This window comes from Marmota marmota, unplaced genomic scaffold (genome assembly GCF_001458135.2).
Source record: "Marmota marmota marmota unplaced genomic scaffold, marMar, whole genome shotgun sequence".
NCBI classification, from domain to species: Eukaryota; Metazoa; Chordata; class Mammalia; order Rodentia; family Sciuridae; genus Marmota; species Marmota marmota.
Window position 1 is genome coordinate 35,555,286 of NW_026000229.1, and position 14,319 is coordinate 35,569,604.

The 14,319-nt window shown below is 34.4% G+C and overlaps 1 protein-coding gene across 3 annotated transcripts in view; it reads left to right on the forward strand.

Moving 5' to 3' along the window:
* Nucleotides 1-14,319, forward strand: part of Ubr1 (ubiquitin protein ligase E3 component n-recognin 1) — a 150,993-nt gene that overhangs the window by 44,344 nt on the left and 92,330 nt on the right. For all 3 annotated transcript variants that reach the window (XM_015480756.2, XM_048792980.1, XM_048792979.1), the window contains exons 6-7: nucleotides 5,083-5,213; nucleotides 8,429-8,567. In XM_015480756.2, coding sequence (XP_015336242.1) covers nucleotides 5,083-5,213; nucleotides 8,429-8,567 — 270 coding nt within the window. The remainder of the gene's footprint in view (nucleotides 1-5,082; nucleotides 5,214-8,428; nucleotides 8,568-14,319) is intronic.

Sequence of the window (14,319 nt, forward strand, 5' to 3'; positions counted from 1 at the left end):
GGTATTTTTTTTTTTTTTTTTTTTTTTAAGAAAGAAAGTTTGTATTAAATAGTAGAAAATATGGGTGATTAGAAAAAACAACTTTGAAATAGATTGGGCCTTTCTTTGAGTTTTGAAAAATTCAGAAACCATTAAAAGGAAAAGATTGATAACTTAAACTTCATAAATGATTTACATCTTCTTTATAGCAAATAGCTAAATCATGAGATTATGACAGACTGGGAAAAATATTATGCTGTGTTACAAAAGATAGTGGTCCCGTGTTACAAAAGATAGTGGTCTGTTGTTAAGAAAACATTGGTTTTTCTGTGTGTCTACACTGTATGAGTATTTATTTTTTTATTTATACAACTCTAAATGTAAAGGAATTATATTTGGAGAAACAAAACATGTTTCCTTTCCTTGAGTAGACTACAACATCATGGCCTCTAAAACAAATGTCCTTGGTTGGTTTAGTTTATAACCACCACACACAACTAGCTCTGTGACAGTGGAAAAGTTATTAAATCTTTATGCTTCAGTTTCTCCCTCTGAACCAGACTTTTAGCATCTGCCTCACAGGCTGTAAGGTTTAAATGAAATGATACATGTAAAGTACTTAGAATATGCCTGGCATTTAGTAATGACCCATTTAGATATTGTCATCATCATTAAAATTATTCTTTTAATAATTACTTCTTTTCCCATTATGTGTACTTTTGGCACTAATAACACTTTATATTTGTATAACATTTTTTTTTTTTTTTTTAAGAGGTGGAGTCTTGTATTTCCCAGATAGGTCCTGAACTCCTGGTCTCAAGTAATTCTTCTATCTTAGCCTCCCCTGGTATCTAGGACTACAGGCGAGCACAATTTTACTCAGCTTTTTGTATAACATTTTAGACTTAAAGTCCTTTCACATACATTATTTTTTCTTCATTATTACTTTATGAGGTGGATTTAGTGGTCTCATTTTACACATGTGGAAACAACCTCAGTATGGTGATTTACTCCACTTTGTACAACTGGTCAAACCAACTAGTTGGGCTTGAAATTTCAGATCTATAGACTCTGGTCCCCAGTACTTTTTTTTTTTTTTTTTTTTATTTTAAAGCTTGGATTTAGAAACAATTTCAAATTTATAAAAAGTTCCAAAAATGACAATAGTACAAAGAATACTCATATACACATTACCCAGTCACTTATTGGATTAGCATTTTATCACATTTATCATTTAGCATTGTTTTGTGATTGCCTCCATTATTTTTAACTTATTTATCCCAAATGGTTATTTATTCATTTGACAGATATTTATCAAGTGCCTAGTTCTTGGTTAAAATCATTAGATGTCTGTTACCTGAAATATTCTATCTAGTCTTAACCCTTTTAGTACATTCTCTTGTTTTTGTTTTGTTTAAAAAGCCCTTTTAATTCTGATTGTTTCAATTTCTTTCTCTTGATATTTTTTAAATCATGTTTGCACTGTGATTGTGTACGTGTATGTTTGTGTTGACCTCAGGGCTTCAAGCATTCTAGTCAAGTGCTCTACCACTAAGCTGTTATCTCCACCCCTGTAGCATGACTTATATCCTCTTCATTCAGTAATTGGTCTTTCAGGAAGTCTACTTTTAGACTTGAAGTAGCTGAGGAATTCTTAGGAGTTAAGTTGGCTCATTGAGTTTTTTTTTTTCTTAATTTTTTATTGTTGGTTGTTCAAAACATTACATAGTTCTTGACATATCATATTTCACACTTTGATTCAAGTGGGTTATGAACTCCCATTTTTACCCCATATACAGATTGCAGAATCACATCAGTTACACATCCATTGATTTACATATTGCCATACTAGTGGCTCATTGAGTTTTTAAAACAGCACCCCACTTTGGGGTTTTCCTGAAATCATAAGACCACAAAACACTGAAATCAGTCCCAGACTAACCCAATCTTGGATTTTTTTTTTTTTTTTTGATTTATAATTAGATTCAGATGGTCTAGATATATACTGGAACTGATTCATAATCTGGAGGTGTGAGAAAAGATATCTACCTTATAGGTAGCACATAACTAATCAACCCAGGCAACACAAACAATCCTGTGTATTTAGCATTTTGCTTTCTTTCTGCTTTGGTGAACGTGGAATCTATATGCTGCCAAATGCACGGCATTGTGCCAAACATAATGGAAATTTACCTAGGGTAATCAGACCTGGCTGATACTAATAGCCAATCACCCAGCATTTGGCAATATCTTTTGAAGAGAGACTCCTTTCCCATCCATGTAAAAGCAGTTTTTCTCTAGTTTTGCAGTGTATTTCTGCTTATTAATTTGTTTATTTTGGCTTTTTTGGTAACTTTTATTTAAGTTATAGTTCTTCTGTTCCCTCTAATTGACCTTGTTTTCTAAGGTGTAGATGCTCCTCTTGAAAATTTCTTACATATTCACCAGATCTCTTCCAAAGAACTCAAAGCTTCTGATACAATATGGAAACAGTGAATAGTTTCTTTTAACTCTTCATCTTGAACTAATTTCATGAAGAATTATAAGGAAATGCTGAGTGGAAAAAAAGAAACAGAAATGAAATGGACCAGTAATAAACCTAGTACCTTTGGCATTCTTTTTATCTCTCTTCAACAAAGGCTTCTGAACAAAATATCTAGAGAGAAGATGACCTGTTAAAGAGACGGTATTAAAGTGTAAATGAGTAGGTTAGTGGTTTGTGATGATACAGTCTATAGGAATTCGATTAAAATTTATTAAAAGCCTTATACTGAATCAGTTTTATTTTTTATTTTGTTTTATTTCATTTTTCATATGCTGAAAGAGCTACTATACATATTTTTCTTACTTATTCCACTTTTAAAACAGCTTAGTGAGATGTAAATTGCTTACATATAAAAATTCATTTATTTAAAAGAATATAATTCAGTGGTGTTTTTAGTATATTCACAGTTTTGTAATCCTCACGATAATTGTAGAACATTTTCATCACCCAAGAAGAAATACTACTACCCATTAAAATGTCGCTATCCATTTCTCCCTACTCCCATCCTTAGACAACAACTAATTTACTTTCTGATTCTATAGATTTGCCTCTTGTGGACATGTTATGAAAATACAATCATGAAATATATAGTCATTTGTGACTGGTTTCTTGCTTTCTTTCTTTTTTTTAACAACTAATTCTTTTTCTTTTTCTTTTTTTTAAGTTGTGGATAGACACAATATTTATTTATTTCTATGTGATACTGAGGATCTAACCCAGTGCTTCACATGTGCCAGGCAAGCACTCTAGCGCTGAGCCACAACCCCAGCCCTGTGATTGGTTTCTTTTACTTAGCATAATGTTTTCAAGATTCGTCCATGTTGGGGCTGGGGATGTGGCTCAAGTGGTAGCGCGCCCGCCTAGCATGTGTGAGGCACTGGGTTCGATTCTCAGCACCACGTAAAAATAAAATATATTGTATCCACCTAAAACTAAAAAATAAGTATAAAAAAAAAAAAGATTCATCCATGTTGTGGCATTCTCTCTTACAGCCATGTATTCTGTTGCATAGATACACACCACATTTTATTTATCATTAATTGATGAACGTTTAGGATGTTTCTACTTTTGTGCTATTATGAATTATGATGCTATGAAAATTTGTATATAAATGTGTGAACATATATTTTCATTTCTCTTAGTTATATACTGAAAGTAGAATTTCTGTGTCATGGTAACTATACTTAACATTTTGATAAACTGCCAGACTATTTTCCACAGTGGCTGCAGGCTTTTTTATGTCCACCAGTAGTATATAAGAGTTCCAGTTTTGCCACAGCATGACTAACACTTATATTTTCGGCCTTTTTGATTATAGCCACCCAACTAGGGGTGAAGTGGTAGCTCATTATGGCTTTGATTTGCATTCTATAATGGCTTATGACATAGAGCATTGACATGCACTATTTCAACAGATTTGCACATAGCCACTTCGTAAAAAGGCAGATCAAGTATTAAAGACATTTAAAAGATAAGGAACTGGGCTGAAGATGTTGTGGAGAACACCTTTTATTAATGTTCTGTAATGAACATAGCATTGCACCTTTTATTAATGTTCTGTAATGAACGTAGCATTGTTGTTGTGGAAGTTAAAAGACCCAGGTTTTAATTTTCCTCCTCTTTACAGGCTCTTTGACCTTATCTTTTTTTAAATTATAAAAATCTCATTAAATTTGCCATTTTAACCATTCTTAAGAATACAGTTCAGTAGTATTAATTATATTTACATTGTTGTGCAATAGATCTCAAGAACTCTTTTATCTTTCAATACTGAAACTCTGTACCCATTACACACTAATTCCCCCTCTTCCCAGCCCTTGGCAATCAACTTTCTACTTTTTGTTTCTGTGATATGACTACTTTCTATGGTTAAGATACTTCATCTGAGCACAGTCATAAAGTTACTGGCTGGTTTACTTATCTTCTTCTCCTTTTTTTCTTTCTTTTTTTTTTTTTTTTTTTCCTAGTACTGGGGATCAAACCCAGGGCCTTCCTTGTATTAGGCACATACTCTAGCACAACATCTTCAGCACAACATCTTCACACGTGAAGATTGTTCATAATGATATTAAGAAGCAAATAAACGGGCTGGGGTTGTGGCTCAGCAGAAGAAGGAACTTCTCCTTAAAAGATAAGGAGAAGTTCCTTATCTTTTAAATGTCTTTAATACTTGATCTGCCGTTTTACGAAGTGGCTATGTGCAATTCTGTTGAAATAAATTATGACTACAGTTCTTGTGAGTTAAAAGGGATAATCAGTTATTACATGAATTTTCCTAACCAAGCTTCTCAGGCAGAGAAGAACATTTTTATAAGGGAGAATATTGGTGAAAGTGGTTCCATGGTTCTGCCTTGGCGTCTTGTGTGATCTGTAACACCAACTTGGCCACAAGAAGGTAAACCAAACTGATAGCAACTTTCTTGAGCTCATCTGAGCAACTCTTTCCTGGAAGATGTGTTAATAAACTCACAGAAGTGATTGCTTTAAATAAATAACATTATCATCCTCTATGTTTACTTTTATACAGTCTTAGTATGTTTTTCTCTACTTTCTTACAGAATTTACGTTGTCCATTGAGTGAAGAGGTAATTGTTCAAGCCAGGAAAATATTCCCTTTGGTGATAAAATACATTGTAGAAATGACTATATGGGAAGAGGAAAAAGAACTGCCTCCTGAATTGCAGATAAGGTAGGGAAAATTGTTAAAAGGGAAAAGTTTAGTGATGATTGTCTATATTGCAAATAAGTGTTGTTTTTTTTAAAGACCTTTGTTTATTTTTTAGTTGTAGTTGGACAAAATATCTTTATTGTATTTATTTTATGTGGTGCTGAGGATTGAACCCAGGGCCTTGCACTTGCTAGGCGAGCGCTCTACCTTTGAGCCACAACCCCAGCCCACAAATAAGTATTGAATAGCAATTTTTTTGGTTATTTGCTTCTTTTTTTTTTTAATTTTTGATAGACCTTTATTTTATTCATTTATTTGTATGTGGTGCTGAGAATCGAACCCAGTGCTTCATACATACGAGGCAACCGCTCTACCACTGAGACAAAACCCCAGCCCTCTTTCTTTTTTAATATTTACTTTTTAGTTGTAGTTGGACACAATACCTTTATTTATTTATTTTTATATGGTGCTGAGGATCAAACCCAGGGCCTCACATGCGCTAGGTGAGTGCTCTACCGCAAAGCCATAACCCCAGCCTGGTTATTTGCTTCTTAATATCATTATGAAAAATATATAGTGATTAACTCTTGGAAATATTTTCAAAATGTTTCTTTACATGAGATGTTTTGGTAAACACCATACAGAAGTTAAAGAGGAGTCTGTTAGGGGCTTTGCATTTATAGGTAAGCCAGTACTTTGATAGTTTTGTTCTAAGTTTAGCCACAGATCCCAGTAAGTAAATTGTTTGATTCTGACCTGGACCAACAACTAGGTTTCCCAAAAGGTTTGTGAACAAATAGGAATGTTGGAACAATATTTCTCTCATTAGCCCCGATCTCTAGCTTTTTTTTGTAATCAAGAAAGGTTTGGGGCTGGGGATGTGGCTCAAGCGGTAGTGTGCTCGCCTGGCATGCGTGCGGCCTGGGTTCGATCCTCAGCACCACATACAGATAAAGATGTTGTGTCCGCCGAAAACTAAAAAAAAATTATTAAAAATTCTCTCTCTCTCTCTTAAAAAAAAAAAAAAAAGAAAGGTTTGATGGTGAGGGTGAGGAAGTAGATCCTTCCCTGTGCTCTGGTAATGGTATACTAGAATTATTGCAGTTGTAGGGAATTAACTATTTTTTTAGCTAAATCTCAGCAATTTCTAACAGCCATGTCTTTGGTTATAGTAAGAGCTGCTCTTAACTTAAAAATGAAAAAAGGAAGATATAATTGAGCCTTGTGGGAATTTTTCTACCTGTGTAATATTCAGAATTTCACAAAATCATAGCACAAATCTAAATTTAGTTGATCTTTGAGTTTACTAGGGCTTTTTGTTTATTTTGTTCAGGAGAGAGAATTAAGAATATTAGTTCATATATTGTTTTTACTCTTGTTGGTCTATAAACTTCTTGGAGAAATTATATCCACAATTTTTAATTTCAAATAGGTGATAAAGTCAATTAAACCTTTTAAGAAACTTTGTGTCAGTAAACATAATTGAAGCCATCTGCCTACCCAAAATGGAAGAGTTGCTTGAATATTATTTTGTAATAGGTAGCACTGGTCTCTGGATTCACAGATCTGAGTTCTAGTACTACTTATTGACATATGCCACTGCTTATTGACATTGTGACCATGAATGTCCTAATTTGTTTGAGTCTCTGTTTCCTACACTGCGTGTAAGAGGGCTGAGACAGTCTGCTTCTTAAGAGTTATAAAGATCAATTGAGTATATTATAAAAGCATATTATAAATTCAATATATTTATTTTTTAGTTGTAGTTGAACACAATACCTTTATTTTTATGTGGTTTTGAGGAACGAACCCAGGGCCTCTCACATGCTAGGCTAGCACTTTATTGCTGAGCCACAACCCCAGCCCAATGTCTTTAGATTTTTAAAAAAGCAACACAGAATTTTCTTTCTTTCTTTCTTTCTGTCTCCCTCTCTCTCTCTCTCTCTTTTTATTTTCCCTTGGTATTGGGGATTGAACCTGTGGGGCACTTTACCACTGGCTACATTGCCAACTCTTTTTATTTTTTTATTCTGAGACAGAATTTTGCTAAGTTTTCAGGGCCTCACTAAGTTGCCCAGGCTGGGCAATTTGATACTCTTTTGTCTCAGATTCCCAAGTTGCTGGGAACACAGGCATGTAGCACTTTACCTAGCTGTTTTATATTTTTTATGATATCCTCATGTGACTTTTGAATATAAATATTATCGTTTTCTTAGAGATGGACAAGGCACTGTCATTTCAGCAAGATTAAGAGAGTATATGACATGTTTGAGGTACTACAACGAAAATGGGAGTGCTAGCACTTTATACATCTTTACCAAAATATCTCTAAATGTATTATAATGTCAGTTCACTTAAATAAAAGTTATACATAAAATAAATATAATAAAATTCAGGAAAAATTAAATTTTAATAAAATCTGATCATATATTGTTACCTGCTTGAAACTTCTAAACTGGAGCTTGTAAAAGTATCCCTCTTTATCAGAATGCAAGGTAAACAGAGAGTGGTATATAAGGCGTAGTAGCTCTAAAATAAAATTTCTAGAAGTAAGAAAAATTGGAGGAGGGGCTGGGATTGTGGCTCAGCGGTAGAGCACTCGCCTAGCACGGGCGGGACCCGGGTTTGATCCTCAGCACCACATAAAAATAAAGGCACTGTGTTGTGTCCATCTACACCTAAAAAAGAAAAGAAAAGAAAAACTGGAGGAAATACTATTATTAGTTAGTTAGTTTGTTTTGAGATTGGGCCTCAGTAGCTTACCCGGATGGTGCTGAACTCATAGGCTCAAGTCATCCTTCCACCTTATTCTCCCAAGGAACTGGGACTATAGGCATGTGCCTCATGACTGGCTAGGATTTTTTAAAATTCCATTTTACTATTCAACTTAAGATCCTTTCCTGCTGGGCAAAGTGACACATACTTGTAATCTCAGTGTCTTGGAAGGCTGAGGCAAGAGAATCAAAGTTTTGAGACCAGCCTGGACAACCTTATGAGACCCTGTCTCAAAATAAAGAGGGCTGGGGATGTAACTCAGTGGTAAAGTGCCCCTGGGTTCAGTCCCCAGTACTTTAAAAAAAAAAATCACCATTTCCTGTATCACTATTACAGTATTATTTTCCCACAGGTATGAATCTATATGCTGCTTTAGTATAGATGTCATATATTATTTTTGTCTATTTTTATCTTTTTCTTTTACTTGTTGCAGTATCTAAATGTGTCTTTTTAATTAAAAGGGAGAAAAATGAAAGATACTATTGTGTCCTTTTTAATGATGAACACCATTCTTATGACCATGTCATATACAGTCTACAAAGAGCTCTTGACTGTGAACTCGCAGAGGCCCAGTTGCACACCACTGCCATAGACAAAGAGGTTTGTAGTCACTATTTGAATTATACTTCTGTCTTACATTAGTTTCCTGGGAATGTTGATGGAGCCCTTGCCAAGTGCCTCAGTATTGTGTTAAGTATAACTATTTATTCCTTACATCTTGCATAAATTGGCTAGAACTTTGATTTTGGGTGTTTATGTTTCATAGTTTTAGATAAGGATTTGTAACTTCCCTCTTTTTAAATTTTTTTTTAGTTGTATATGGACACAATTCCCTTTTTTTTTTTTAATTTATTTTTATGTGGTGCTGAGGATCAAACCTGGTGCCACACACGTGCTAGGCAAGCACTCTACTACTGAGCTACAACCCCAGCCCTCCTCTTTTATTCTTAATAATTAGAAACTTACCAAATATGTTTGACAATTATAGGTTAAAATGTCAGTTTAGGGTTAATCTATTCCTGTAGCGTTATTTATTGAATGAATGAATGCATGCATGAATTAAGAAATGATGATCATTTCTGAGATTTTTGACATGATTTGTTTGTATTATCTTTGAGTAATGTTAATTCTATGGCTTAGCTTTTATTTTCTTTTGGATGGCCAAAAGAAAATGGATGCTTTAGGTGATAGAGGTGTTTAAAAGAAATATTAATTTAACCCCTGCCCTTGAGAGGAATAGAATCAAGTGGAGGAAGAAACATTAGTAACTCAGAACTTTCCAATTTTCTTTACTTTCAGTGCTGGGGTTAGAACACAGGATCTCATGCATGCTAAGCAAGCATTCTACCACTGAACTGCATCCTCTGAACAAAATTTTCCTATTTATATGTGTGTGTGTGTGTGTGTTGTACTGGGATTGAACGGGCTCTAGCACTGAGCTACAAGCCCAATCCTTCATATTTTTTGTTTTGAGATAGGGTCTTTCTAAGTTGCCCAAGCGTAAACCCCCCCTGACTCCCCAGTTGGTGGAATTACAGCTGAGCATCCCTACATCCAGCTTCCATTTTTCTAATATACTTATTTTTAAAAGGTGGCTTAATATAGACAGAATAGGTGATTAGCTTCCCTTCTCTGTGTTTCTTACATATGTCTTATTTGGTGGCATATCATAAAGAAAGGGCAAATGAGAAAAAAGGATATGAACATTTAATAAAATTGGCTAACATTTGCCAAGCATTGACATATTTCAGACATGGTGTATTTGAAGATCTCATTAGGTTTTGAGAACAACCTTTAAGATAGGTACTGTCATCTCTGTTTCATAAACCTATGCCCAGTACCTTGAGGTTAAGAGGATCAATATCTTGGCACACATACAATTCATTCACAGTACATAAGAATTCTGGTTAGAATGATGCCTTTAATTTTAATATTCAGCCTGAGTGTGGTGGCATATGCCTATAATCCCAGCGACCTGGTAAGCTGAGGCAGGAGGATCACAAGTTCAAAGCCAGCCTCTTAGTGAGTCCCTAAGTAATTTAGCGAGACCCTGTTTTAAAAAGCAGGGGTGGGGGGTATGGCCTGGAGATGTGGCTCAGTAGTAAAGTGCCCCTGTTTCAATCTGTGGTTCCAAACCAAACAAAACAAACAAAAAACTTTAATTTTCATGTGAATCCTACTAGGATTTTATTAAAAATGTAGATTCTTATTTAGTGGATTTAATGTGGTGTAGGCAGTTTTTCATTTCTAACTAGTTCTTGGTGTTTTAATGGCTGCCAATGCAAGGATCATATTTCAACTAGTGTGTACTTTCTCCAGCATTTCCCTCCTGTATAAATAATTTTCTTTGCTCAAGGGCTAAAGAGACCAGTTTCACTGATATTATCTGCATATAGACATAAACTGAGTTTTCTCCTATATTTTGAATGGTCTTTAGTTTAGGCATAGTCACGGAATATAATAATTCTATGTTAATGGTTAATTGGCCTCAGGTCAATTGTATTTCCAGATTTAAATATTTTTTATACTCTGTGGTTGGTTGATTCTGAAATCAGATTTATTTTAAGGAAGTGAAGAGCCTAAGAATTTGAGTGGGTTTGAGGAGGAATGGTGAAATGTATATTTATTTACAGTTAAGAAGATTGAGAAAAAGAGATTGGTCAGGCAGTCTTGAAAGAAGACAAGAAAGGTGAAAATTTAGGAAGCAAGAGAAGAATGAAAGGAGAAAAGGTGGCTGAGAAAATAAGAGGTGGTTGGGAAAGAGTAGCTATAAAAGAAAGAATAGAAGAAGACGAAAGAAAACAGTGAAGTGATTCATTTAACAAATATTTTCTAGTCCTACACAGTGATATCAGGTTATGCCAGGTTTTAGTGCCCTTATTAATATTGTTACACTGTGTTTTTAGGTTATAGAAGGAGCAATAAAGGTTGGTCAGGCTGATGATTTTCAACTACTATTTGAGCAAGGGAAAGTCTACTTGGATTTTCACAATAGTTACAAAATGTATATATATGCCCTATCTTTTTCAGAAAGCTTGAAAGGAACTCACAAAGGCTTAACAAATACTCTTTCAATACTCTTCTTTTTTTTAATATTTTTTTTAGCTGTTGATAGAACTTTATTTATTTGTATGTGGTGCTGAGAATCGAACCCAGTGCCTCACACATGTAGGCAAGTGCTCCACCACTGAGCTACAAACTTAGCCCTCAATACCCTTCTTCTTTTTTTAAAAAAAAGTTTTTAAGTTGTAGATGGACAAATAACTTTATTTTATTGATTTATTTTTATGTGGTCCTGAGGATTGAACCCAGGCCTCCCACGTGAGAGGCAAGCATTCTACCTCTGAGTCACAATCCCAGCACCATCAGTACTCTTCTTAAGGGAAAAAAAATGTTTTGTTTTTGTCCTTATAGGAATTTGTTTACTGATAAAGTGAGTATTAACATACAAGAAAGAAAAAAAGTTGAAACAACTGAAATTGCCTACCCCTGTATTGAGAATACAGTATCCCTATCCAGTGGTCCTCTAACTACTGCTTGAATACTTAGAGAGTTTGGTTCTGTTGAACAACACATTCATAGAAGAATTTATTTCCATGTTCAGTCAAAATCTGTCTCCATGTAAACTAACTCCCAAAAGACCTTTTGTTTTCAGATGGCAGCCCATGAAGTAGTTTAGTAAATCTATAATTTCATATTTACTATTTCTGCTTTCTTCTTCTTTTTTTGGCTGTTTGTCTTGTGATAATAAGCTCAGTCTGGTCAAACTTTCCTTCTCTTCATCTGCTTTCCTTGGATAAATGTCACCTTGTCAAAGACTCTCTTAAAATATGGTACTCAGTCAGTTCACTAAATATTTATACAGTCTTTTTTTTTATTAGTTGCTCAAAACATTACAATGATCTTGACATATCATATATCATACATTTGATTCAAATGGGGTATGAATTCTTATTTTTCCCACGTGTACAGATTGCAGGATTACATTGGTTATACAGTCACGTTTATACATACTGCCATACTAGCGTCTGTTGTATTCTGCTGCCTTTCTGTTGTATTCTGCTGCCCTTAATATTTATACAGTCTTTAGAGGAAATATAAAGATGAGTCAGATTGTTCTCTGCCTTCAGAAGATCATTCTCTGTCATTCTCATGAAAGAAACATTCAAAAAGACTTTAAAGATGCAATGATGCTCTTTCCCAATCCACATTTTGCCATCTTACATACAAAATTAACATTGCAGATTATAAGAGAAAATCTTGGTGAATATTGTAAATATCAGGGTGTACTATTCCTGTAGAATTACTGTGAGCTACCATGATCCTAGGACTCTAAGAAGTAGGTAACCCCATGAGATGAGTTGGCTTGGGAAGGTATGGACCTGGAATTTGTTCGTTTTCAAATGTAATGGAAAGATCTAGGTCTTCCAGTGTCTTTGTCTTATTTATCCCTTTTCCTACCACCATTTCCTCCTCCCATTCCCCCCCCCCCAACAATTTAAAAAAAAAAAATTCATTGATAAGGAAAAATAAAACATGAGATAAGGTAGGCATATAAAACTAAAAAAAAAAAAAGTTGGCCAGATAGGCTGTATTGCAATTAGTCTGTTTTATAAATCTGTAAAGATGTATAGTTGTACATGTGTATACCTATTATAATTAGTTGAAAAGGTTTTTTTTGTTTGTTTGTTTTTGGCCAGACCAAGCCTACTAAATTAAAAAGATGGTAAAAGGGGACTGGGTCTGTAGCTCAGTGGTAAAGCACTTGCCTTGTATATGTGAGGTACTGGGTTTGATCCTCAGCATCGCATAAAAATAAATAAAGATACTGTGTGTTTATCTGCAACTAAATAACTTTTATATATATATATATATATAAAATCTAGAGACTAGTATCAACATTATTTTAAAAAAAAAAAGATGGGAAAAGGAGGGGAAAGAAATGCCCATGTATTGCACTAGGGTCATAGCTCAGTGGTAGAGTGCTGCCTAGCATGTGTGAGGCACTGGATTCGATTCTCAGCACCACAAACAAACAAACAAATAAATAAATAAATATCCATCCATCCATTCATTGAAGGAGAAAGAAGAAGAAAGAAATGCCCATGTATTTAAAAAAATCTGGGGCTGGGAATGTGGCTCAAGCGGTAGCACGCTCGCCTGGCATGCGTGTGGCCCGGGTTCGATCCTCAGCACCACATACAAAGATGTTGTGTCTGCCGAAAACTAAAAAATAAATATTAAAAAGTTCTCTCTCTCTCTCTCTCAAAAAAAAAAAAAAATCTGCCTTTCTTCAAATGATATACTTCCATCTTCACCTCCCCCCCATTATTTTGTCATTTAAAAAAAATGTAATGATGACAAAATCCACATAACATAAAATTTACTGTTTAACCTTTTTTATGTATACAATACTGTGGTGTTAATTGTGTGCACATTATTGTGCAACACATCTCTTAAGAACATTTTTATCTTATAACGGTAAAACTCTGTATCCACTGAACAACGCTCCTACAAGTCCCTGGCAGACACCATTCTACTCTAAGAATTTGACAGTTTTAGATTTATAATTGGGATCATGCAGTGTTTGTGTTTTCGTGTTTTGGTTTATTTCACTTAGCATAATGCCCTCAAGGCTCATTCATATTGTAGCATACGACAATATTTCTTTCCTTTTTTAGGCTGATTAATATTCCATTGTATACATGTACCCCATTTTGCTCATACATTGATGGACACAGATTATTTCCACTTTTTGGCTTTTGTAATAATGCTTTTATGAACATGATCATACAAATATTGGTTTGAGCCTTTACTTCCAGTTCTTTGGGTTATATATCCAGAAATGGAATTACTAGATCAAATGGGAATTTTATGTTTAAGTGTTTGAGGAACTGCCATACTTTTTTCCACAACAACTGTACGGTTTTATATTTCTTCTAGCAGTGTACATGTATGCTTTAGTTTATCTACATCCTTGCCAACATCTGTTATTTTTTGTTTTGTTGATAAGGAGCCATGTCAACCTGTTGCATGTGAAATATTCCCAGTGTCCCTGTTTATTTTGAGATCCACTGCTTTAGGTTATTTTGTTTATTTTTAAAATAAATTTCATATAACTTTGTTTTTTGTGCATTTTTTTTCATTGTCATGGCAGCCTTAACTGGTGTAATTGACACTTTAATATATTTGGGTAGGTTTTTTTTGTTGTTTTTTGTTTGTTTGTTTGGTGTGTTGTTTTTTGTACCCAGTATTGAACCCAGGGGCACTTAACCACTGAGCCATGTCCCCAGCCCTTTTTATATTTATTTTGAGACATGGTCTCACTAAGTTGCTTAGAGCCTCACTAAAT